Genomic DNA, 27,108 nt, shown 5'->3' on the forward strand with positions numbered 1-27,108 from the left:
TCAGGAGGGCAAGAATGACAGAGACGTGCTCAGGCCAAAAAAAAAAACCGAAAATGGAAAAGTTGGACTCCTCTGCGGCTGCTACTGCTTTCGTGTTTTGTTTTGCTGTGGCCACTGCGGCGGCGGCTGCTGCTTCCTCGCCTAAGGCCCAGCAGGCGGCAGCAGAGAACTCCGCGCTGCTCAGCCAGTTTCTCCGCACCTTCCTCCAGAAGCGCCCCCCCCCCGCCCCCATTTCCCCTAGACAGCGAGAGAACGCTCGGAACCAAAGCAGCGTCCTCACGTGCACCGGGTGGGCGCGCGTAGGCGTGACCGCTGGGCGGGGGCGGGCAGAGTCTCTTCCCGCCAACACAGTACAGTTGCCGGGGCTGGCGAGCCGAGAACAAGGATGCCACCGGCTGTCTGTGTGGGTCGTCGTCTCTCCAACGTCCTCTCCTCCCGCTGCCCGCCACCTCTTGTGTGAGGGGAAAAAACACCCTTCAAAAGCGGCAGAACATCTCCCTCAAGTTCGTTGTTTCCTCAGCGACGCTGGCGGGGGTGGGAAAAAAAAACAAAAAAACCCGGGGCGGAGAGAAAGAAAGAGAGAGAGGAACGCGAAAGCGTGAGCGGAGGCTGTGTTGGCGCGCGCGCGCCTGCCTCTGACAAGGGAGACGACCCCGAAGTCTAGAGCAGAGCCAAAGTCATAAGGGGATTGGGAGGTCCTCCTCCGCTCCTTTCCCGCTCCCCACCCCACCCGCCGCCGCCCCCTCCCCGCGTTCTCCAAGCTGGGCTGGAGCGGCGGCCGCCGTTGCCTTGCTTACATGGAGAGACAGCGCCTGTCATGCTTGTGAGCAGCGGCAGCCGCCGCCAGCTCCCTGCCTCCTCCTCCTCCTCCTCCTTCTGTTGCTGTGCTGCATTGGGAATAACCGCTCTGCCATTGACTGGAGGTGGACTCGAGCCCTCGCGAGGGGAATAATACCTGGCCGAGCGCGGAGCCTCGGAGGCTTCTCGGCCGCCGGTCTGAGGGGGGACGACAACAACAACAGCAGCAGCAGCGAGAAGTGCCCGCGAGAGGAGAGGGGGCTTCCCGGCCGCCGCCGCCGCCTCCGCCCGCCGGAATGAGCTGAGCCCACTTTCGCCCGCCGAGTGGGCTGGATGGCTCGCGGGCTGAGCGCAGGCGGCTGGCAAACTTGCAGGGCCCGCCGAATGCCTTCGGGGAGCGCCGCTGCTCCCGCCGGCTTCCGGGACGCCGCCACCGCCGCCGCCTCCCGCGCCGCTCTTGGCGGAGGCATCTTGGCACAAGGGGAGTGAAGGCTGCAAAGGCGGCTGCTGTCCGCGCAGGGGGTGCTGCTCACGCGGTCCTAATGCCTGTCACTTCTCGGGACGCGCTGGTGGCGGCGGCGGCGGCGGCGTCTGCAGGCGGGAGCCCCCCGAGTGCTGCTCCGGCTTGCTTGGCTTCTTCCGGCATCTGATTGGATACGGCCGGGCTCTGCGTGGGACAGCGGAGCTGTGGCGAGGGGCCTCCGAGAGACAGAGAGAGAGAGGAAAAAAACATGGGTTATTGCAGCGGCAGGTGCACGCTGATCTTCATCTGTGGCATGCAACTGGTACGTGAGTCGCTGGTCTCCTTGATTTCCCTTTTTTCCTGTCTGAATCCTCTCTCCAATAAAACAAAAGTATAAACAAACCCCCAAGAAGCAAGAGGCCAAATCCGATGGCTGTTTGTCGTTTGTGAGGGGAGAAGAGGTTAGAGAGGAATGGGCTGCAGGAGTGAGCTCAGGGCATGCCTACTCAGAAGTAAGCATCTTTGTTTTCAATGGAGTTTGCTCCCCGGCATGTGCGTATAGGCATTGCGGCTTGTGTTGTAACAGGGGCTCCCTGAGTGACATTCACGTGGGCACGGGGTAAACTTGTTTGAGGCTGCAGTTCTGTGCTGGTTTATTTGAGAATGGAAGCGATTGGGACGTAGTGAACGAGCATAGGATGCGACTCCTAACCTTAAAAATTGACACACACACACCCGCCCTTTCTCCTTGAAAGCTCAATAGATCTCAAAGAGATTTGGGAACTTTGAAAGACCGAGCATGGTTTTTGTTTGTTTGTTGAAAGGAAGGCAGTTCATAGGTAATTACAATGGATGGAGTGGCTGATGAGAAGCATGTAGCTTTGCAGTGAGGGAGGAAAAGTTAACTCATCTTAAGAAAGGTATGAGGTAGAGACTAGAGGTTTCCTTAATTAAATGGAATGAGCACTATTTTAGGCATGGTTATGAACTTGAGCCAAGATAATCAGATAAGAGACAAAGGGTGTGTATGAATTCAGCAGGATGATTGTTTTGAAGTATGTGGTAAAAGCTTTCATTGTTTCCAAGCAGTGCTAAAATTATGTTGTTTCCAAACAAACAAAAGAGAGTAAACTGTAAACTGTTCAACTCTATTGTGGCCACATACTGAAGATGAGATACTAACTAGAAAATCTGTTGCAGTGCCTATTTTATGCATGTCTAACTTCACAGATGGAGTTTTTCTGAACACCCTGAATGGATGTTGCTGTTATGCAGTTAGTCAGCCTCAGAAGATGCCACATTTCTGAATGTACCTTGAATGAGTTGTCTATGGTAGAACACGTTTGGAATGGGGCCTTAAGGGTGCAATCCTATACACTCTTGACCTGGGAGCAAATCCCATTGAGCTCAGTGGGACTTACTTCTGAGTAGGCATTCACAGGATTGCAGTGTTAAAGCAGTTAACCTTGAAAAGGCAGAAAACGGTTACAGTACACTCTTCCAACTGGCAGAGTACCACCAGTTTTCCCAAAAGACAGGTGCTTAAGAAGACTGCATGGGAAAATAAGATTACCATTCTGGGAACAAAATCAGTACATGGGAAAGATTCACTGACCATCGCAGAGCCTACACATCTGTGATGTTTCAGTGAATCTATCATCTTTGTGTGTAGCAGGAAGCATTCTGCTTGTCTAAACCCTGTTCTTCACAGAAGTATCTGATTCTGTGTGTTTGATTTATTCTTGTGCAAGTTATTTGAAACAAACCCTCCCCCAACCCTTGTAAACAAAATTGTTGGAACGTAAGCTGTTTAACATTATCACTGGAGTCCCCCCCCCCCAAAAGCTAAATGGAACAATAGTTTTAGGCTTTCTATGCCAAAGAAACTGCCCAGCTGGACCAGACTAAAGATTCACCTGGTCCTGCATCCTGTTTCCAGCAATGGCTAGATAAATGCTTCTGGGAACTTCACAAGCATGATGAGGGCAACAGCTTTCTCCTCCTTGCTGTCCCCAGTGTCTGATATTGAAAGGTTTGTGCCCCTTGTTGACTTGACCCAATACAGCTACAGCAATGTATTTAAAGGTAGCCACAAGAGTATTCAGTGTATCCTAGAGGTTGATTATAAACTTGTGCATCAACATTAGCTTGGGAGTGAGATAGCAAAAGGCAGATAGATATACATTTACCATTTCTTGGGGTCTGTGAAGGAACATAGATTACAGGACTGAGTGTGAGAATAAAAAATACAACCATCCTAATACTGGAGCTTATGAAATATGCCTTACTGTTATTACTTTAGCTCTGCTGGGCCCTGGAATGAATCAAATGTAAATGTTACATGGAGCTCATCCATAGAGAGAAAAGATTTGGTCTTTTAAATTATAGGACATAATGACAGCCTGGATGGTTAGACTGTTTATAATGCAGGATAAGTAAATATCTTACAGATATGTTCAAGTATTGAAGCAGATTTCATGAACATAGAACAATGATGGAGGGATGTTCCTTTCACACTAAATAAAGCTTATCATTGCAATGTTGGATCTGATGGAGTTAGGAACTGCAATTAACTTTCAGTGACCACCAAATTTTATTCCCCAATTCCTGTGATTATGCATTGGCTTTCAAATGCTCACTCATGAGTAGTCTCAGCATTATGATGGATATCAGTGTGCAAGATGCCACATGTGAGTTCATATTGGGTTGGGGAAGTATGAATAAGGCAAATGCCATGCATACAGCTGTTCTCATATGAAAACCATGACTGGCTGCAGCTTCCTGTTGAATGTACACTTGGTGACAAGCCTGAGATTGATGCCATAAAACATGTGGAATAGCCCTTAAATGGCTTGTGTTTGGATAGCGGTAACCTTGTGAGCCTTATGAGATACTTTGTCTACTATGCTTATCAGGTACTGGACTTGCACAAGAAAAGCTTGAAGAGAGGTGTTAATTTGTAAGAGACTTATTGTGTGGAGGCTGTATGTGGAGGTCTATGTCCAGGAGCAGAGATCTTGTCAATATTATCTCTATGTTCCTACCACTATTAATCATTGTAGTACATTCACTTCATACTCGGTTTGTTGGGGAAACAGGTTCATGCTAAAAAAACACCAGGTTTAAATATAAAATTGAAGCAATAGTTTGTTGTTGTATTTTTAAAAAATGCATTTTACAGTTTGATTCGTTTCAGTGATGCACATGGTTGCTCAGAAGTATTACTCACTCAAGACAGTGTGACAAACTTATGAGCAACTCTGTTTAGTGGGTTTGAGAAACCTGTCATCTTCCAGGCGTTGCTGGATTCCAACTCCCATCCTTCCTGACCATTGATCATGCTGGCTTTGGCTTATGGGATTCGAAGTCCATAAATATATGAATAATCACAGGTTCCCTACCCTTACTGTATAGGATTACAGTCAATATTTATTTATTTATTTATTTATTTATTTATTTATGTTCAGCCTGGAGAGTTAATTTCAAAATATGTAAGTAATTACTTTGGAGGTAAATATCTGATATAATATATAATATTATATAATATATAAAGTGGGTTTTTTCTCTCTCTTTCCTTTGTCATGGTAGGATGAGGAACAGTATTATGCACTGTTTAATGCTTTAAAATTTGAAGAATAATCCACATGCTTGTCTTAGTTGCATTCTGTTCTGTCTTCCATTTTCTTGTTAACACATACCCACATGCCAACCAGCTTTCATGTGTGTCATGGAAAACCATTTCTGACAGCTCATTTTCTTCTGAAACCTATATGAGAAATAATAGAAGGTAATAAGCTTAACCTGCTGATAGCTAATGCTATTAATTGAATCAGCATATTAATTTTTTTTCCTAATTTCTCAAAGTTGTTAAAGTGAGAGGCTATCTTGAAGAGAGGTGATATTGTGAACGAGAGTGGAATATGAAATGCTGTTGTTTATTTTTTCATTCAAGACTACAGCAGTGGAACACATTGCCTGAGGCCCCCAGTTTTAACACTTAAAACACTCCATAGCAAAATCAGAGCAACTATAAATTGAATCCAGAAACAAAAAATGAGTAGTGAAGGCTGCTGATACAAAATTAGTAATTGTGACCAGGCTATTTTTTTATCCAGATCTGGTTGCAGTTAGTGAACCAACCTAACCTGGTAAAAGACACACCTACCTACTGAGATTGTCTGTGCCTCCATAGATAACACTGGATCCTAGAGTACCTCTAAACTGCACAATAGTGCATCCAAAACCAATTGCAAACCTCAGTCTAGTTCAACTCACAGTATTTCTATCTTATTTTGATTAAGATTTCAGTTTGGCTGCCTATTCTGGAATAGCATCCAGGCACCTGGTTTCTGTTGCATCCCTGTATTTAGTAAATCTGTGTACCATCTGAATACTGGAGATACCTCAGCCTAAACATCTGGATAACCTCTTTGAGTGAAACTCTGTGACACCTCCAGTGCTGGTGGCCATGAGTTGACATAGTAGTCCTTCAATGGAGTGTCCTGGACTCTTCCAGAAAGGATTGTTGTCACTGTAATACTGTGCTTCCAGGCTCCACTCTGGCAACACAGTCAGATGGATACTATGGCTGGTGGTTTTGAAAACCACAAAGAGCTCCAGTGGTTGTTCTTCTTTACGTCCAGGGGTGCCAACTTGTGAGAGAGATTGGGTAGGGGACAGCATCACACATGTGACATCCCAATGTTGCATCAAGACATCAGAGGAGCCAGAGGACAGAGCTGAATGTGGCAGCAGTGCAGCTTCAATGGCAGGTGGCTCTTCCTCCTGCCACCACCACTGGCTTCCCCATTCCTTCCCTTCTGTGGCAGGAGAAGGAGGAGAAGGAGCCAGTCACTGAAGCTGTGTGATGCTCAGATCCATGCTTGTGCCCTGATTTTTTTTAACATTGCCCCCACCCATATTGGGGGAGACTCAAAAGGGTTGGGCTTCTAGGAGTTGGTCCCCCTGCTTGCATCCATCTCCTGATGAAGGTCATTCAAGAGAGTGACCCAACAATTTTAGCCCCATAGTCAGGGTGAAGCAGCCTGTATCAAAATAATCAGTGTCATCCAAAGCTACCTGGAGTTGAAACATGATAATCTGCTCCCCTATCTTACCCAAAAGTAATTCTGTGGCTGATCAAAGTTTAAGGGAAAGTAGAGGGATTTAGCTGGGCCATTTTATATTAATGAAGAAAATACAAGTAAAATATAAATGTTAAAGACATAATATGATAGTGTTTACTAATAAGAACATTGTCATTGGCCAAATGTTATGTAGGTGGTGAGTGGTATTTTTAATCGCTATGCACACTGCAAGTTTTCTGCAGTTTACTTTGTGTATCCTTCTTTGAATGCAATTTTGTGAAAGCTCTTACGTAAGAGTACTCTTGGAAGTAACAGCCTTTAACAAAATGACTGTGATTACTATGAGTCAGGCATGTAAGTAGCTGCTTGCTTTGTCATCTTTGAAGAAGAAAACTTAGCTCTACATGACTAGGTTCGGAAATATTTTACAATTGTTGAAACTGTCTCGCAGTTTTGAAGGGGAGGACCAAAATTATATGGGCAAGTGGATCAGTAGAAACTTTGTGATATCGTCACTTTCATGAGTCCACTGGCAAAGTTAAAAGGCAGTTAAAAGATCCACACCTATAGTTGTATCTGCGAAACCCCTATTTACTGGCAGGGTTATCATTTTATCAAGTAGTTTCTGTGCCTGTGCCACAGCAGCTTGTTATGTAGAAATACAGTAATTGATTCTTGTTATTCAGTTTATACCCCACTCTTCCTTCTGAAGGACCTTAGGGCAGCAAACACAGCATTGGTTATATATTTTTAATAAAATTCTAAAAAAATTCAAAAACATTCCAAAACAGTTAAACATTCTATCAGCCAGTGATCTCACGTTTGCCAGAAACAGTGTTCTTTAGCCATGAAAAGCTCAAGTGAATGCCAGTGTAGTGTCATGGTTGAAGTGTTGGGCTAGAACTTGGGAAACTGCCACTGAAAATACCATATTATGGGTAAACACCAATTGGGCAACCCTCAGGCACCACCAGCAAGGGTTCACCTGCTGATTGTAGAGTCTGAAATGGTGATACTGTTTCTCTGCATACTCTGAAAATCTTCCACTGTTGATTTTCCAACAGCTGTGCTGTTAAAGGCACAACAGCAGGGCTGGCCAGTTTTTCTTCTTCTTCCCTTGATCAATTGGCAGAAATAAAAAAGGGTGTGGTTCTGTGAGCTAGAGCATATGCTTTGCATGCAGAAGGTCCTGGGTTCAAATCCCTGGTACTTCCAGGCAGGGCTGGGACAGATCCCAGCTGAAACCCTGTCTGTCGGTGTAGACCAGGAAAGAGGAAACTGAAGAGATGGGACTATTGTTGGACTCCAGTTCCCATCATCCCTGGCCACTGGCCATGTTGGCTAGGGCTGATGGGAAAGCCAGCAACATCTGGTGGGCAAAATATTGCCCATCGCTCATGTAGGCTATACTGAGCTATGAGAGCCATTCGCCTGACAGTATGAGGCAGCTTCCTGTGTTCCTGTGGCAGCACTGTTTACTAGAATTCATTTTGATGCCCACATATAGCGTTATGTAAATATGTCTCTGGCTAATAGCACTTTGGTTTATTTGGGTGCCTGACTATTCCCACACCAAGCATGTCTCCTCCAGACCATTGGAAACTACCATATACTGTAGGTAATTTACCTCATACAAAATGTTCTGGGAACATTCCCCGCCCCCCCCCCCTTTTATTCTCTTTTTCATGGTAACCACAAGATTTTATTTTCAATAGTATGTAGAAATGTAATTTTTAAAGATAAAATTAGTTATAGTGTACTGTATAGCCTTTTTTTTTTTAATGCAAATATAACACACTTTCCTGGTCTTTCTTCATGGTGACATATAATCTGAACATTCACTGAAAAACATTTCGTATCTGGAAAATGCTCTCATCTGAAAATATTTTAAGGCACATTTCTCTACCTTAGTAACTTAAAAGTTACTTTTAAAACTTTATTTAATTGTCATTGCCTTACACAAGTTTTTATACTTGGCTTGCCACAGCTTTCATCCCGGGAACAGGTTTTACAATGGAGCCAAGTTTCTTTTGACATTCCCATGATTCTTTGGGGAAGTCGTGACAACTAACTTGCTTTAAATTCATAATGTCCTAAAGAATTTGAAAACCAATTATTGTTGAAGTTTTCTTGGGCTAAGCAGCAGAGCTAGGACTCGTGAAACCAAAATTGGACATATTTGGTTACTGGTAATTTGTGTGGTGAAAACAGTAATCAATTTTGTTTCATATGGAGTTTCTAAAGTACTTCATATGTCAGTACAAGTACAGTTACCAGTCTCATGATTAATTGGAATAATTCTACATTGAACTAAAGCCATGGTGTATATGAGCACAGTACTAGCAGTAGATGTATTATTTGTGGTATTATAAACTTGCATATAAAGAACAGCATATGTATAATATTATGTTTGTGCAATCTAGCAATATCGTCAGAGGTATCTAATCTTCAGAAGAGACAGTACTATTATTCATGTCTTACAGCATTTTTAATTGTCTGTATTGCATAAATGGTAAAACAACGACACATTTAACCACATAGAACAGAACTCGATTCTCTATACAACAAGTATGTCTTAGATACCATTTGTGCAAGGGTTATGACATAACCCATTTTTGGCTTAAAGGGCACAGAATTTCATTGTTCATTTAATGTCTCACAAAGCATAGCACTCAGAGATTCATTATTTCTTTCATATGAGACATTTATGAAATTGTCACAGTTTACATGAGAAACTTTGAGACTGCACATGCCTCAATGATAGATTCAACCAGCTTCATACTATATCTTATATTCATGTAGAGTGACACACTTTGGTAAGATGTGTGGGGCTGTTCAAGAAAAGGCTATGTTTCATAGTCAAATAGTTTATCAGTTACTCTTGAGAGATGGAACTGTCTATGTCACAGGTGATGTTACTTGTGGAGCAATATCAGACACTTTTTGCAGTTGTATGCTTCCCATATAATGCCTGCATGTTCTACAAGATTAAAACAAACCTGACATCTTTATAGTTTGAAATATTATCATTATCCTTTATTAACATATTTGTAATCTGCCTTCAATAAGAGTTTTCAAAGCAGTGAACATTTGACAACAAAGTACAAAAATAATGCACCAGCAATAAAAACATAATACCATAAGAATTATCAGTTATCGGAATACATAGTCACAAAGCGACCAACAACTGTGTGCTCATATACTCCCATATACTGAATGACGTGGACAGATTTTTCAGTAGGTGAGCAGAAGATGCCAATGAGAACTCCAGTAGGAGGGAATTCCACAACTGGGGAGCCATGATTAAGAAAGCCCCTCTCTATGGCCAGAACTGGCTTTGTCATACTGCATACTGCAGTATTTGAAGGGAGGGCTGCTCTGTCTTCATGTGACTGAGATAGGAGCTGGCAGCCTATGAGCCACCACCAGCAATACTTACCATTCAAATGGACAATGTAGCCCTATGCATCTTGACACAGGTCCCATTCTGTTCAATGACATTTACTATGTGGTAGTCAAGGGTTGCAGCCTTAATCTTAATTGAGAAATTCAATTTTAAGGCTCATCTGTGTGCTCTTTCTTGTATTATGAAGCAGTGCTGGAAACTATTGGGGAAAGGACATTTTAGTTTACTTGCTTTTGATATCTCTTGGGTAAGAGGGCAAATCATGCATGTCAAGTTGTCTGCAATGCAAAAGAGAAAATTCAAAGAATTAATATCTGGTAATGAAGGAAATCCTTGGAGGGAGAGAGGAATAAAATTAAGACTGTGTTCTCTTCTTGAAATTAAATGCAATGCATTGATAATTATTTACTTCATGAGACTTGGAGGTTGTGCATAGTTCCAAATAAAGAAAGTTTATAAGCTATTCAGGTAGTGCTTTTTTGTATATAGATAGAATGCAAGTCTAACAGTGCAATATTTACAGTTCAAGGGGACTTGATCCCAGATAAGTGTGCATGGGATTGTAGTCTAAGTGACATTTTTGTGTTTTGGTTTTCCCAATACACTCTGCCTATTTAATATGGAGGCATTCACCTTGTGCTCAAAGATTCAGACATTTCTCTAGTACAGCCTACCGGCACCTGGTGTCCTCCAGGTGCTTTGGATGCAAGTCACATAAACCTTGACCACTGGCTAGGGTTGATGGGTTTTAGACTCAAACACTATCTGGAAGGTGCCACATTGGGGAGCGTTGTGCTACTTTTTAATATTTTCACAGAATTCTATGGAATATTGTTGCAGTGATACTTTTAAAAGACATCTGAAGGCAGCCCTGTTTAGGGAAGTTTTTAATGTTTAATGGTGTATTGTGTTTTTAATATTTGATTGGGAGCCACCCAGAGTGGCTGGGGAAACCCAGCCAGATGGGCAGGGTAGTAATAATAATAATAATAATAATAATAATAATAATAATAATAATTACTATGAAGACCCATTATTACTTTACCAAGCAATGCTTCTGTACAGCCAGCCCTCATTCATTTCAATAGACTATTATTTGTAACAATAACATATTATTGAGTGTTTCCATTAGGTTTCATAAAGCTCATTTCAGGTTTTGGACCAGCAGTCACAGTAACCTGGTTGATGGAACTGATAAGGCCAGAAAACACAGACCAACAGAATGGTTTTCTGGATCTGCAGTCCATGACTAACTATTTTTTTGCTGAAATATTTAGGCCAAGATCCAAGAACCATGCCAATTATTTCTATGTGCCCAATCCTATATGTGTCAGGGCTGGTTCAGCTGCAGGTCAGCAGGGAGATTCAGAGACGAGCAGTAAAGTTGATTCTTATTTAAAAAAACTGAATACAAACAGAGAAACCTATGGTGAGACTGGCCCCAGTAAAGCAGTTGTCAGAATGACAATCTGGGCCTCCCACTTCCCCCTAAGTCTCCTCTCCGTCTGGCTGTTTTCCCTGAAGTCTTAAACTCCATCAGGCAGGGGCCCCTGTGCTTTTTGTGCTTGTTGCTCCACTACATCCAAAACTCTTCTAGCTCTTGGAGACAAGGGGGAAGGAGAGCTGAATACAGTAAGACTGGCAGGTTCCTGTGCAGCCTCAGCCCCCTGCCCCCATCAGCTGCATGTTGTATGTCTATAATATCTTCTGCCTCATCTTCCTCTCCATCACTATTTCCTGTTGCATGTTGAACATCCAGCCATTCTGCCCCCATTCCTCCTCTGACCAGTCGTCATCGTCCCACCACCAGTGGCGTGCAGTGAATATTTTTATAGGGGAACAGTTTGGGTCAGAGGTGCCAGCTTGTGATTGGGGGGCGGGCGATGTCATGCATGTGACATTGTGACATCCTGATGTCACACACATGACCATCACGCCTCCCTCCCTAAGCCGGTCAGAAGCTTCCTGGGCTTTGTGAAGGAGGTGCCAGGGCTCTGACATGATGCTGGAGCCCTCCTGCCGCCTCCTAAAAGTCGGATGAGCTTTGGAGAGATGGCAGGACCCATCGGAGCCTCACACTCCCTCCCTAATCAGGGCAGAAGCTTCCTGGGCTTTGGGGAGGAGGCACCAGGGGAACACTTAGGGCACTAGCCTAGTCCTCTTACTCCTCCCCTGCCTCTGAGCCTTAATCTTCTGATGCTTCCCTATGGGTTCTCCAGCTCAAGCCTCCCACCACTCCTTATCTTCCAGCCAGTCCCTGTCATGCCTGTGTTTAGTAAAATACACAACCCTTTTTGTATTTAGCTAGGTTATCAGTGATAGAATATTAATCACTTTTTCTCATGTTCGTCTGGCTTACTGTTCAATGTATATTAAATCTAACAAATAATAAAACAGATTATTGTACTAAATGCCATAGCTTTATGGGGGGGGGGGGGTTAATTGGCACTAGCATAAACAGCCAGCCATTTAACTTTGCTCTGCGTTTAACTCCAAGTAAACATGGATTGGGCAGCTCTTAGTATTAGTTTGCTGGTTCTAAATTTGGATGAAGGAAAGGAAAGGAAAGGAAAGGTATTCTATAATTGGTTTTGAGCACTCTCTATTTGCAATATGTGAGATCTATCTATCTATCTATCTATCATCTATATATATTCTATAGAAATACTGGAACAAATTATATATTCTTTGACATTTTGCGGGAGGAAATGATGCTGGGAGAATGAAATTGCCTGTCTTTGTACTTGCTAAAAAGTAAACATGCATAGTGAATAGTTCTGTTTCCACATGTATCCCACTTATGCATTTTTAATAATTTCTTGATTTCAGTTCATCCATAACTTATGAGAAATGTTTATCGGTTTACAACTCTGTGAAGGTCCCAGGTAAAATGTGCACACATTTTCTGTATCTCTCAAGTGTCCTTTCTTTTAAAAGCATATTTACCGTTACCATACATTCCCTGTCTTGCATATAAATTGTGGCATAATGCAAATAATTGGGGAGCGGACCATAGCCTAGTGATAACGAACACAATCTGAATTACAGAAGATCCACATTCATTCCCTGGGGTCTCAGGGGTGGAAAAAAAGGTGGGAATATGTATTTGTGTTCTGAAAGGTCCCTCCCTGTCAGTGGAAGGTGATCTGCTAAGGCTGTTGGGGCACAGCCCTTCCAAGGAGAATGTCAAACAATAAAAAACGCCCTTCCCCCAAACCCCCTCAAAGCTGAACACCAGTTCCTGTCCCACACACATTCTATATTTCTATTTGAACTTGAACTTGGAGAAGCTCTGCAAACATTTCTGTCAATCGGTAGCACTCAGCCAAACCTAATCCAAAAGTATAGCTCTGGCAAAGAGATCCTTCCCATGTGCTCTAAGCAGGAAAACAGCAGCAGCAGCAGCAGCAGCAGCAGCAAGATGTGATTGAACTGCCTGTCAAGGTTGCCCCACCATAAAGGCTTCCATTCCATCTCTGCTTATGAAGGCTAACCAGTACACACAGTATTGGTCTACTAGGGCTGCCTTGAAGGGCAGTCTGAGATTGCTCAGAGCTCTTTTCTTGAAAGCCACTTCTCAAAGCACATTCTTTATAACTAGCCATGAGAAGAGTGTGGTTGTTATTTGACAAGGTTACTTTTCTATTTTAAAAAAATACTATTTGTTAAAACTGAACAATGGTGAACAGAGTGTGTATCATTCTGTAATATCTTTTTTTTTACTTAATAATTACATTTCTTATTGTAAATGAGGAGGATTGTGATGAGAAATTGTGGGTGGCTTATGTGTGTGTTGCAGCTTTCTACACTTTCAGAATGGTAGGGTTCTTTATACATGGAGCTTCTTTTAAAGGACTCACCCTGTACTTGAGAGAAGTACAGTGGTACCTCTGGTTAAGAACTTGATTTGTTCCGGAGGTCTGTTCTTAACCTGAAACTGTTCTTAACCTGAGGTACCACTTTAGCTAAAGGGGCCTCCCGCTGCTGCGATTTCTGTTCTCATCTTGAGGTAAAGTTCTTAACCCGAGGTACCACTGGGTTAGCGGAGTCTGTAACCTGAAGCGTTTGTAACCCAAGGTACCACTGTATAGATATTTTTCCTTCATACAGAGTTTTCTTTAGGTTTAAAAATGCTGGGTATGTTTGTTTGGCTTCTATGATAACAGGGTGCTGGGCTATATGGACCTTTGGCCTGATCCAGCAGGATCTCTGTTATGCAGAGCAGACCCATTGTAGAATCACCTAATGAAATACAGACAGAGGTTCCTCAGTGATGAGGCAGATGCACTCTGTGCATGTTCATGCCACTTTTTTCTGAGGTTCATAGTTCCTAATCAGAAGTCTGTAATAGGCAGTGGTTCTTCACAAATAGGACTTGCTAGTACCAATAGTTAAACCTCTTTGGCTGCATCACACTTTGACTGGCTAGAATATTGCCTATACTTTTCCCTTCTCAGTAAACCAATTGTCAAGAGCCTCCTTGTCTTCATACTTAGAAGAAACAAGCACAACAGAGGATCTTCAGATGACTTTAAGACCCTCCTCTCTGTTGCTGGCTCATTGTGTGGTGTTGAGAACATTATCATGGTGTTTTTTCAATCAAAGGGGTAGCCAACTAGACATGGCTTGCAGCTGAAATTGAGCAATAGTCAATCAACACTTTAGAGGTTAGCTCAGGTTGTATATATGTGTAAATAAACCATATATCACAAAGACACCACAGGCTCTGTTTTGCCCCGTTTTCCAAAAGGCAACATGTACTGTGGGTAAGCACATTTGGAACTTCCTTGAATTTTGCACTGCTCAGAGATAGCGTGCAACAGTATTATTCAATAAACCTTCATGGATTACCAAGAATGATGCATCTGGTGGACTTTAACCCCCCCAAACTTCATGCCATTATGTGCTTTGTTAGTGTTTAAGGTGCTAGTACTGTTCTTTTTGTTATTTGCTAAACATGCACTATGGTCTATTTTAGATTGTGGTTGTGGGGATAAAAATACTATAAAACACTCTAGCAAACTTAAGATGCTGTTACAAAAAGTATGATGGTGCAGAGAATAGTTCAATGAGAACAAAGTCTGTAGAACCTATATGTAGTAAAAAAAAATGGATTGCACCTTGCTGGCACACTCTACCCCGGGAAATTTGTCCTAGCAAACAAACAGTTCCTTTATGCCAGGGACTTGTGCATACAGTTCAAAGTTTGTGGGCCTGAATATTCTGATTGTGTCCCAGATTCCTTTTTCTTTCATTTTTAGGTAAGGCTCTTTTTTTTTTCATGACTCCAAACTTGCCCCTCTCCCCCTAAAATCAAAATCAGGGGCAGGCAGCCTAGAGGGAATTTATTTTATTTTGTTTGTTCCTTATGAAGATTTCATTCACTTTTAAAGTACTTTGCAAACGTTAAATATTACCATTGCTTATTGTTACCCAAGTGTGGTATATAAAATAGTTTACTATAAAACTTCATTATAGGAAGTAGCTTTGTTATAAAACTCTTCCTTGGGGCATTTTCTTTTCTTATTTCTTGCAATAGACAATAAGCTTTTGTTTACGCACTAGTTCTCTCTCTGTGTAGCACTGCATCTGTCACTCTTCTATGGAGAATCGCTAAAGCACAAAAAAGTGCTAGTGCATTAGCATGTGGTACATCTTATTAATCTATTTACTGTCTTTCCGGGATCTGTCAGTTTGATCTGGCATGGACCCCCCCCCCCCCAAGTGCTCTGTATTTATGATGCATTGTGATTGGATCATAATTCTGTATTTTTATTTTATTTTACTGTTAGTGGATTTCTATATTCTTTCTGTTTTATGTTTTGGTTTGTTTTAACTTACTTTCTTTACATTTAGTTGTCATTGCTTCTGCTTTGTCCAATATTTAGATGACATATTCCAGCATTATTATTTTTTAGAATACTGTATCATAACATTGTATAAACTACAGTCACCGTCACCCAAATTAAATGTGGATGTATTAGTCTTAGGGTCTATCAGTAGGCAGGAACTAAAGCCAACACACGGAGCACAATATTATTCTAGGACAGTCTTAAGGGGGGAAATTGCATTGACATTTGGCATTGCGTACTTCCTATTTGCAGAGTAGATATAGCCAGAGTGACCCCATGATTCTCTCCCACCCACTGCAGTCGCTCCACTAGGGCTAATGCTGACATAATGTAGTAAAAAGTTTATGCTCAGCCAGCAGTAAAATCAGAAGCACAACAATATCTGCAGAAACAAGTGCCAACTGAGCAATGCAGATACATTCTCACAGATTGTCTTGGTAACCCAGCTGCCACCACAAAAATGAGTCCATTCACTGACAACATCCTACGTTAGCCATGCAGGGAAGGTACCAATCAACACACGATGGTGGCTCTCTGACCTCATCCAGTATGCACATAGCTTCCACAAACAATGTGTAATCAGGCAGCTAGAAAGAATCCATGAAGCCTGCTGCTGTTTGGAGATACAAGATTGAATCACTTAGCAGTCCAAACATAAGCAGCTTGCGAAGAGTCACCCTTTTGCTAGAAAAAACAGCCAGGGCCACAGGTCACCCACTGAAGTAAGGCATGCCGTTCCAGTTGCAACATCCAGCCAGTTCCAGTAAGTTTGAGACACAAACGGAGTGTTTCCCCAGGAGAATTGTTGCAGTATTGCTAAGCAGTCACAGATGAACACCTAGCAGAACATTGCATGCAGCTCAGTTCTATTTTCTGCCTATGTGAAGGGAGCTAGTTCTGTTTTTCAACAGAGAGCTGTGCATCAACTAAGAGCTGAAACTACACCACTAGACTCACAGCAACAAACATGGAAGGCTACTTGATGACTCGGAGCATTGCAGTAGAAACTAGGAGCTATGGGTTGAGTACCACCACAGGAAGACGTTCCAGTAATTGTTAACAAGGCAAAGCTTACTTCTGGGTGTTCTGCTAACTCCCGTTTCCATTCCTGAATCACTGTTGCTGGTAGAAATTGAAACCAAACACCCCTCTTTACAGAACAACTCCTTAATCACAGGAAAGGACAGAAGACAGAACCTTTAGGCTTCCTTTGTAGAATGAAGTATGTATATCAGAGGCTCCCTTGAAATATCTCCACTAAATTATAGAATGCCTTCCAAAACATGATTATATTATTCATAGCACCTGTGTAATTTCAGAAATTCATAAAACAGTCAGTTGGGTCAAACTACCATAGTTGCGTAGGACAGAGTCACTCCTATAATGGAGTGATCAATATTTCAATGAAGCTTCTAGCATCCTTGCTTCCTGCTATAATCAACCATGTATGTGGTTAATTGCATTTTGAATAGGCATTTACGATATTCCCTACTCCCTGCCCTGATAAGTGTTAGTTTATTCACAGGAGCAGTTTACTCTACATTCATGGAGAAACCTTGAAGTAAATTGTGGCAGGGGCATGCTTTGGGTCTTGAATTTGCAGCTGGCAACAAAGGTGGATTCTTTACTGATTTCAGTAGGTTTTTAGGGGCAAAATTTGGGGTTTGTGTGTTGTGCCATTGCAGCAATGATGGCAGCAGTTATATAAGTGGTCCTGAATAGTGACTACGCTTTTCCAGAATAAATCCTGTAATGTGATGTCATGATATAGGGAGATGTTAAAATAAGTTTTACTCAGATAAGAGCCAATGAAATTAATGACATAACTTATGTTCATTAATTTCAGTGGGTCTACTCTAAATAAAATTACATTGAATACCACCCATAGTGTTTTCTAGAAGGAAATATGGGTTCTTAAAAATATTATTAATTTTATTTATAGGTACCTACTACAAAAATAGTCTGAAGGTGGCTTACAATATACCGGTACAGTATAATACAAAATATACAGAAAGTTAAAAAATAGCAAAGCACTATAAATAGTTGGAGATTAACTCTAAAATAATAATGAACTAAACGCTACTTCTCTCCATCACCAAGAAGGTAGACAGTTAAAACACCCATTGAGATAATAAAGAGGTTAGCAGTAAAATGCCTGCTAGAAGAGAAAGGTCTTTGCCAGGCACAGAAAATATGTTAATGTAGGTACCAGGTGAACATCTTGAGGAAAGCATTCTACAAATGGGTGACCACCACTGAAAAGGCCGGAACTGGCCCCTATTAATAGTCTGGCTTCTGACTTCAACACCAGCTGTAGGTTCCATACTCTCCAAAGGCAACTCCTCAAGCACACTGCAATAATTTAATTGTGGGTAGGGATGGCTGAGTCTGTCACTTTCTTTTTCTCTTGATTTCTCAATTTTCCAAACTTCAGTTTAGCTGACTAACAGCCATTGATAGCTTTGCCCTTCATGTATTTGTATAACTCCCCTTTAAAGTCATCTAAGTTTCCATAGTTTAACTACAAGCTCACACTGGAGACAAGTTGCTTAGATTGAGGAGAAAGCTCTGAGGCAAAGATTCAGCTGGGAATGATTGATAATGACAGGCCCAAGGAGTCATCTTATAATACCCTGGTAGGCTGGTACTGTATTTCAGTTTAGATGGTGCCCATGAGCCTCAGACCTCAATCTTGCTGTGAGACCAGAATGCCTGTGGTATTCTGCAGGATGCTTATTTCAAGCCCTTTCCCACCCCTGGAGCCCTACAATTCAGCAGTGAGACAACATTAAAACTAAAGAATAAATAAATTTTGTATGTTAAGAATGCATACTCTTTGATTCCTGGAATATTTTTGTTGATCAAGATAAAACATGGTCCACACACATCTTTGAAAGGTCAAGAAATAAAGATGATTTATTTCATTCAATTGAAATTCAACAAGTCTCGTGTGTAGGAAGAAAGAAATCTAAAATGTTAGATGCATTCATATTTTTCAGATTGAGAACCAATACTTGAAAAATGGTTCAGCCACTGCTGCTTTGCAATGAAATAGCACATGTCCAGAGCTGCATAAATATTTCTCAGTTGTAATATATTTTGCTATAATGAAGTGCTCCAGTTCCTTTCCCCCCTCTTTTTTTGTCTTTGACCATCTTTCTTCCCTGCACTTCCCTTGTTGATTACTCACCCACTCTTAAGTAAAACGAATACACTACATGTAAGGATGCCTTCAAAAGAGCAAGATCTGCTTCTGCTCTAGGTGGATGGTAGCAGAAAGGTGGGATGAGTGGGTGTTATAGATTTAGGGTAAAACCAAGAAATTAATACAATCTAGGATTGTATTTGGGGTGGGGTGGGAAGGGAGAAATATCAGTTGCAGAGGAAGGGCCATTAAGGGAACAATAAAGGGCTATTGAGGATCATTGCCAATGCAAGAGAACTCCCCCAATCCCACTCAGCAGAGACAGGGGCAGGCACCTGGCTTTTGTAACAGGTGAGAAGTGGGCATTTCATTCTTTCCTTACCTACTTATGCTTTGCTTCCATTCTCCCGCAAACAGCTTCCTGCATAAAGGGTTTTAATGTGCATTTACCACATTTCAACCTGTCTTTTTGGGGGGAAGGGGCGATTACCGTTTGGAGTGGATATAACCTTTCATGAGGAGCCTTAACTGGAGGTGTCCAAGTTTTTTTGTTTTTTTTCTTACTCTATATATATATATATATAAAAATTATTTTTTTGGCCACTTGGCTACCTAGTGTTTTGTACTTATAAGCAAAATTCCTCCTAGATGACACTGCCATTGCCATTACGCTTGAAGTGTGATGTGGTTGCATGAGTATTATAGGTTTTATTATTAAGTATTATTATTAAGCAAATAAGCAAATCTTAGTAGTTCCTTAGTAGTGCTGTTAGTAGTCCCTTAGTAGTGCTGTTAGTAGTAGTTAGTTTCTCCCCTGCGTATCTGCATAGATTTGTGGACCTTACATTTCCCCATGTGGCTATAGATCTTAATGGTACATGTGGGCTCTCTCCCACCTCTTTGCTTGTTCAGAGTGAAAATGCACTAACAGCAAGTTAGTAAAAAAGGACAAACAGATTCATACCAGATGGTGTTAGGCTGTAAGCCAGCCTTTCCGAATCTGGTGTCCTCCAGATATTTTGAACATGGACTCCCATCAGTCCCAGCAAACATGGTTAGGGATGGTGTGAGTTGTAGCCCCCAACATCTGAAGGGCCCCAGATTGGGGAAGGTTGCTGTAAGCTTTGCTCAGTTCTTACCGTGCCTGAATTATTTAGCACAATCAAGTTCTAACCAAAGGGTGTATAAAGGAACCTGTTATATGTAAATATATCTCTAATTCTATAAAATGAACTTCCAGTAATTAATGATGGGATGCTAAATTTGTACTCTGGTAGCCCACTGGCCTACTTAGTTGTAAACAGATGACTTTTCCCAGTGCAGTCATGAATTGTTATGACTTAAATATACAATAAAAGTATTAGTAATGATTTCACAGCAAAATCTTTAATTGACTCATAACTGGTTGACTTTACTCGTGTGGATTTATGGGCAAGGTTCAATAAAGTTTTATGGCTGGTTTTATATTTAATGCATAAATCAACAATACAAAGGCAACATTTTTCCACCTGCATTTTTTCTGCTTGACTGAATACAGATGTCAATTCCCACCTAATCAGTACTGCTCAGTATTGGATAGAAATCAGAAAACTGAATGTTGGTAGAGTACTGTGAGCGTAACTATTCTATATTAACCGGAGCTGATAATTATGTAACCATTGCAATAAAATATTCAAATCATGCTGAAACTAGGGATTAAGGTTAGAACATGTTACTTGGTTGCTTTGTGATGGGATTGGAAAACAGGGAAAGAGGTCAGCCTAAATACTTGAACTAATGACTGTATTAGATGCTCTGCTAGTAGGGGGGAGGGACACATGATAGAAATCTGAAATTAATAGGAAAAAACAGCATAATCAGATGAATTTGTTTTATCAAGCTATTTAGTAGACAGGCATAGCTCTGAGATATTGCAAGTTCGGATTCAGACCACTGCAATAAAGCAAGTCATACAATTCTGTTTTGTTTCCCAGTGCATAAGTTTCCCGGTGCCAAGTTATGCTTTATATGTAGTCTGTTAAGCCCATCCTACCTGGCTGAAGGAGCTGCAGGAGAAAAACCTGTCTCCAACCCTAGCCAGCTCCATTCCCCTGGGCCAGAAGAGGGATGACAATGGTGACTGGGGGTCAGACTGCCTGTATCTGCACCAATGTCCTCATAAGGAACAATATGTGTGAAGTGCAATAAAGTGAAGCACAATAAAATGAAGTGTATAAATTTTGGACAGCCTCCAGATATGTGCAGATTGACTGCTGCTATTTTTATATCCTTAATAAACTGTGTGATACAATTTGAGAAAAACTCATTTAAGAAATGTTGAAATTAGTATATTAATAACATGTAAGTTTGCAACAATCATATCATGTACCATCAGTATGCTAATTCCTTAGTGGTAGTCATAAGCCCTTTTATACCAAGAACTGAGGTGTGCGAGTAAAGCATTATACATCATGACTCAGGACTGAAGCCCATGAAGTGGAGGACTGGATGTGTCATCATATAAAATCCCACCAGGAAGAGAAACCCTGAACAAAAACTTGTATCACTGAATTTCTAGTTATAAACATTCTGACAAGATCTTTGTGTATTTTTCCCCAATGAGATTTTTAACACAACCAACCATAAAAAAAGAACTTCTAGAGAAGTATTCTACCATAGCCCATGTAAGCAGCTCATGCACCCGTCGAGTGAGGCTGTGCAGGTTCTGGACCAGTACCTGGCTCTTATAATAGGTGGCCCAGTGGGATGAAGATGAAAAATTGAAACCGAATCACCATAAGATAGAGATGTCATGATCTGGTGGCTCCCAGGAAAGGGAATGAGGTGAATGGTCTATTCTTGAAAGAGCAGTTGTGTACTGTGGGTATGTACACCTAATTTCTACCCTGTCACTGAAGACCTAGGTGTCTTCTGTGACTCAGAGTACCTTTCTCCAGTTCCTGGACAGAGACAGCCTGGCCACATTAATCCATGCTCAGATAATTTCCTGTTTGGATTAATCTATGTAAGGTGGTTTTTGAAGATGTCCTGGAAGCTATTTCTAATGCAAAAGGTGGTAGCTTGACTTCTGAGCGGAGTTGCTAGTCATAATACCCCTAGTCTCAGAGATGTGAGTTTTCAAAAAATCTTGGATTGGTGGGTTGTTGTTGTTGTTTGCAATTCAAATTGGGGTAATTTCATAGTGTAATTTGCAGGGGATGGGGGGCTTCCATCAGAAAAAGATTCTGTTTGCATTAGAAAATTTTCTGATGCCCTAGAAAATGGTTTAATTTAGGATACTTGCTTTATTTGTATTTCGTAAGCAAAGCCAAAAACTTTGAAGCTGCCAAGCTTGCCTACTATTTATTTACAATTAGTATCCATCCATTGTTACTAATGGACTACTAAAATATTTCTCCCCACAGAAGAATAAAACCCAGAAAATTCCTCCCTTAAAGCTTTGGTAACCAAAATTTGTTCCTGCCATTATTCTCCCCTCTACTCCATCTGGGTCACCAATGGCACATTTAAGGAGCAAAGAATTGCAGGTTTCATGTCTTATGGTAAGGAGAACATGCAGTGATTGATAATGCACATGCCAAAGAAGAGAACATTGCATTCTTGGGGACGGGGGTTGTTCATGGAAACTTTCTGCACAGTCTAAGCACTCTTATTATTTAAAATTATTATATTGGAAAACAATGGAGCACACAACTTTGCCTTTTCTTGAGACTAATAAGTGTGAAAGTAATTTCAGAAACTCAGCCTGATCATTTAAAGTTCTCGGCTGGTTCAATCCCCTAGCGTATTCACTGAAATGAAACAGTCTAACATGGCCAGAGGGAACCAATATTTGCCAGCCTGTCTCACCTATCACATTTTAATCTTTGATTAATTGAACCTCACAGGATAGTGTGATTCTAATAGCTATATTGGAGTTTTTATCCTCTTAAGTTCTAAAAGATCTACATGACGTATTTAGTACATAAAGGTAAAGGTACCCCTGATTGTTAGGTCCAGTCACAGACGACTCTGGGGTTGTGCGCTCATCTCACTCTATAGGCCAAGGGAGCCAGCATTTGTCCGCAGACAGCTTCCGGAGATCATGTGGCCAGCATGACTAAGCCACTTCTGGCAAACCAGAAACTTTCCCCTTAAAAATGGGTTTAGTATTGGAGGTTAATTTAGGAAGTTATTTTGCCCTTCTGAATAAATGGTGTCTTGATATTCAACATCTTTGCATGCCTGCAAGGAAAGAGAGCCCTTGCATCAATAGCCAGTCCTTGCATTCCAAAAAGGGATCTTTATTATGCTGCTGATCATCTAAAACTAGAGGCTATATACTGACTCAGATAAAGCTTATGAGAGCTATGCAGTGTGGATATTTGTCAGATGCAGATGGTCCCACTGTTCCAGGTTTAAAATAAACTGGTAGGAATGTTCATCTTCTCCATAGCAATGGAATCAGAACGCTGTTTCTGTAATTTTTATTTTTTTATTTTTTTGCAATTCATAAAATTGAAATCTACATAGTACAGCTGTGCCATGCAGTTTAAGAGCCCTGGGCAATCTTTATCAGACTGGTTGGAATAAGCTGGGCCCTGTTTTCCATGGGAGACTGAAATGTAAAAAAGAAAGCCTTAAGAAAGCTGCAAGGATACAAATATGAAAGAATGGGTTCTTAAGTACTTGCATTCTACTTTGAACATGTGGAATCTTCTCTGTGGCCCAATGCAAAAACAAAACAAAAATTCCCCCACCAGACAAACAACAGGGTGGAAAAGAATGATGATGGAATCATAGACCGATTGGCTAACAGAAAGAACTGAGATATACTGTAGTCTGACCCCTTTGCAAACTATGTTAGAGTGGATTACTGTAATTAGAATTGTCCTGAATTCCCTCAGTGCAGGCATGTCTAAAGTCCATTTTGGGGGCCTAATCCGGCCCGCCAGTCGGTTTAATCTGGCCCCTGTGGCAGTTTATTTCCTGGGGTAAAATCCTAAAAAAACCTCAACAACTTCAATCCTAAAAAAAGCTCACCAACTTTGGTTGGCCGTTTGGTTGGCCCCCACGGCCCTCTTTGAAAAAAGTTTGGACATCACTGCCTCAGTGGAAAAGATGACAGCAAGGTACAGCCAGGTCTTTGGCGAAGGATGGGGTCACTCCCTCCCTGGTTCAGAGTTTTTGGAGGGATTAAATTTCCATCTGGTGCTATAACCCTGCTTTGAATCCTAGTGACACTGAGATAGACTGAGCAGTACTGACTCACACTGACACCACTTTAACAGTTATGGTTTCCCTTAAATAATCCCGGGGACTACAGTTTGTTAAAGGTTCTGGGAATTGTAGCTCTGTGAGGGGTAAACTGCAGTTCCCAGGATGGGGGCATAGCCATCTTCCCAACACTGATGTGGCTGTAGCTTAACTAGATGAGGCTTGAATGCAGGGCAGGTGAGGTCAGATGGGAAGTTCTGCCTTTGCACATGAGTCTAGGAATGTTCAGTTCACATTGAGTTCATGAAACATCATACCTTGACCTGTTCTTAACGCCACATGGTTGGATGATATAAAGTTTTATTGAGTTGCTGATTCCCCATTTGATTGCACATACAATTTATTATATCTATCTAATGAATAAACAATGTTTTCCCCAGTGTTGTACAAAGCCTATATACCAGCAATCTTCAAAACTGACAAAGATTATATTTTGTGACAATTGCAAATTAATATTGACTCATAAATCAAGATTCTAAAATATTCACTGCCACTTTAGTGGAGCAATTCAAAGAGTAATGAAGACTATAATTCATAACAATCAATCTGGATTCATTAGAGGATGACAGGGATCTGATAACATCTGTCGGTTGATTGATCTGATTGCTATCACTAAACACAAGTGAGACCCAACTGCTGTTTTATAGTTGGATGTGCATAAAGCATTTAGACGCATGCCAATCTGAATTCAGATTGGAATTAATATTTTTTGTTTGCTCTTCTAAAATATGTCACTTTTCTGAATTTTAACTGGATTGAAATTATTTATAATTCTCTAAAGAATTATCAAATTGATTATATTATGTGGCTTTTCTACTTAAATGTGATACAAGGCATGGATGCCTCCTCTCCCCTATCTTGTAACCAACATTTTTGCCTGGTCAGTTGAACAAGCAGGTAGCATACATGACATAAAATATAAAGATGTATGAAACAGCATATATTATTTTGTTTTCACTTTGAGGAAGTGCTCAAATGCAGCCATGCCTAAATTAACAATATTTATAGAAAGAGTTTTGGCATCATTTGAGTAAAGTCACATATTGAGAGAAATACAGTGGTACCTTGGGTTAAGAACTTAATTCGTTCTGGAGGTCTGTTCTTAACCTGAAGGTACCACTTTAGGTAATGGGGTCTCCCGTTGCCGCTGCACCACCACCGCACCGTGATTTCTGTTCTCACCCTGAAGCAAAGTTCTTAACCCAAGGTACTATTCCTGGGTTAGCGGAGTCTGTAACCTGAAGCGTCTGTAACCCAAGGTACCACTGCAGGAGGTGTTATATCCTTAAGCCAAACAATATATATTTAAAGTCTGTTTTTTTTAAACTAGATAGCCTGCATAAAGCTTGAAGATCTGTTTCAGGTTGCAACCTGAAGAGATAATACTTTCAAAAGGTGATATCTCTTGCTCTATTATTTCATAAAATCTAATACAGAATTATGGGACATTTATGTAGACATGGAGAAATGGCAATTGCTATTCGTCAGACTTTGGTGAAGATGAACACAATTAACATGAGAAATGCCTCTCATCCTAATCCTAGTTGCTTATCTTAATATAGCTAATATATTGGCATGTCATTTCTTTTGAATAAGCCATATTTCTTGTCCTGGGGAACATAGGATGCTACCTTATACCAAGCTAGACCATCTGACTCTGTATTGTCCACACTGACTGGCAGTGGGCCTTTGGGGTTTTGGACAGGGATCATTACCAGTCATTCGAGAAAATATTGGAGGCTGAACCTGAAGATTCATTGCATGCAAAGCAGAAGCTCTGTCTACAGATGGACAGCTCAGTCTATTTTTGGTCCATGTAAATTTCACATGTGTTCATTCATAAATTCATTCCATCCTGTTTCTACAATAATCTTTGGTTTTACTTTTTAAATTCATATTTAAATACGTATTTTGTGATTAAATGCATTTTATCACAAAATATGCACTTAAATGCATATATTTGCTCAATGTCTTTTATACTTTTTTTGAGGCCAGGACTATCACAGGGAAGTGCAAAATCCAATGATGTTCTAGTCCATATATTAGGCTGAATTAGGTCATTTCACTTAAAAAAATGCAGACCAAGTAAAGTTCTATTGCATCTCAAGCAGTTCCACTGAGCTATGGTCAGAACACAGTACAATTTGACTGACCAGATAGGTCAGTGCAGAAACCTCACAATGATCTAACTCTGAGCTAGGCAGTTTTTGACCCCTTTTTTTTAAGGGCACAAGCATTAGAATAAGCAGCATCCAAGTCATTTCCACAATTGCTGATGCTAGCCTATGGTGTGTAGGACTGACACTTAAAATCTAATCTCTATCTCTAAGAATCTAATAGACCAATCCTGACCTGTTGATATGAGGCAAAATATTAGACCATTTGAGAACTTACTATCTTCAGTGAACTAATTGGACCTAGATTTTTTGGGATTTCACTTACAAGTGTGTGAGCTTGCGGAGACACCCCAAAAGTAACATATTCCACTTAAACAACTCCCTTACCTCTACATTTGGACCTCGTGGTCTTTCTCTTGTTTCCTGCTCTTGAGGAATTGTTCCCAAGCCTACAATATATATTAATGAGAATTAATGGCATGTTCTAAATTTGACAGAAATAAATGCTGAGCACACTGGGAAGAAGAATTGAGGTCATACATATAAAAAAAAGGAAAACAATATTGTTAGCCATAAAACAATTTAGCCTTGATGTTAAATGAAGATTGATCCAGCAGAAATTAATTTGGAGAAGCTATTGGACTTCGTTCAGACTTTATCAAAGGGGTATGCATAGAACTGCTCCTTGTGCAGCTTTGAGTGAGGCACATAATCCATATGATCTCGTTCTGACAAATAACCCAGCCCCTATGGATGGAAACATGGGGCCTATGTAGGAGCTTGAACATAATTTTGGAAAATTCACTAACCTTCAAACAGCTGTTCCTGAAACTTTGACTTCTACCTGCATCCTGAACATTAAATCGGAGAAATTTCACTTTGTAAGGGTGTGCTTTGACGGCTACAAGACACTTCCACTACAGTCTTGGAAGCTTTAAAATTTAACATAGGAAATAGCCTGATGTTTGATAGAACATAGAGCCG

At 41.1% G+C, this 27,108-nt stretch overlaps 1 protein-coding gene across 5 annotated transcripts in view; it reads left to right on the plus strand.

The window, feature by feature from the left end:
- Positions 1-533: 533 nt before the first annotated feature.
- The window catches only part of NKAIN2 (sodium/potassium transporting ATPase interacting 2), a gene marked incomplete at its 3' end in the record, with an annotated part of 443,436 nt that continues 416,861 nt past the window's right edge, over positions 534-27,108 (plus strand). Inside the window, exon 1 of one of the 5 annotated variants that reach the window (XM_080999765.1) lies at positions 534-1,583. In XM_080999765.1, coding sequence (XP_080855891.1) covers positions 1,530-1,583 — 54 coding nt within the window. In that variant the 5' untranslated portion in view covers positions 534-1,529. The remainder of the gene's footprint in view (positions 1,584-27,108) is intronic. The other 4 variants (XM_080999762.1, XM_080999761.1, XM_080999764.1 and 1 more) reach the window with 4 other exon arrangements.

This window comes from Podarcis pityusensis, assembly GCF_964106645.2.
Source record: "Podarcis pityusensis genome assembly, chromosome: 3".
NCBI lineage: Eukaryota > Metazoa > Chordata > Lepidosauria > Squamata > Lacertidae > Podarcis > Podarcis pityusensis.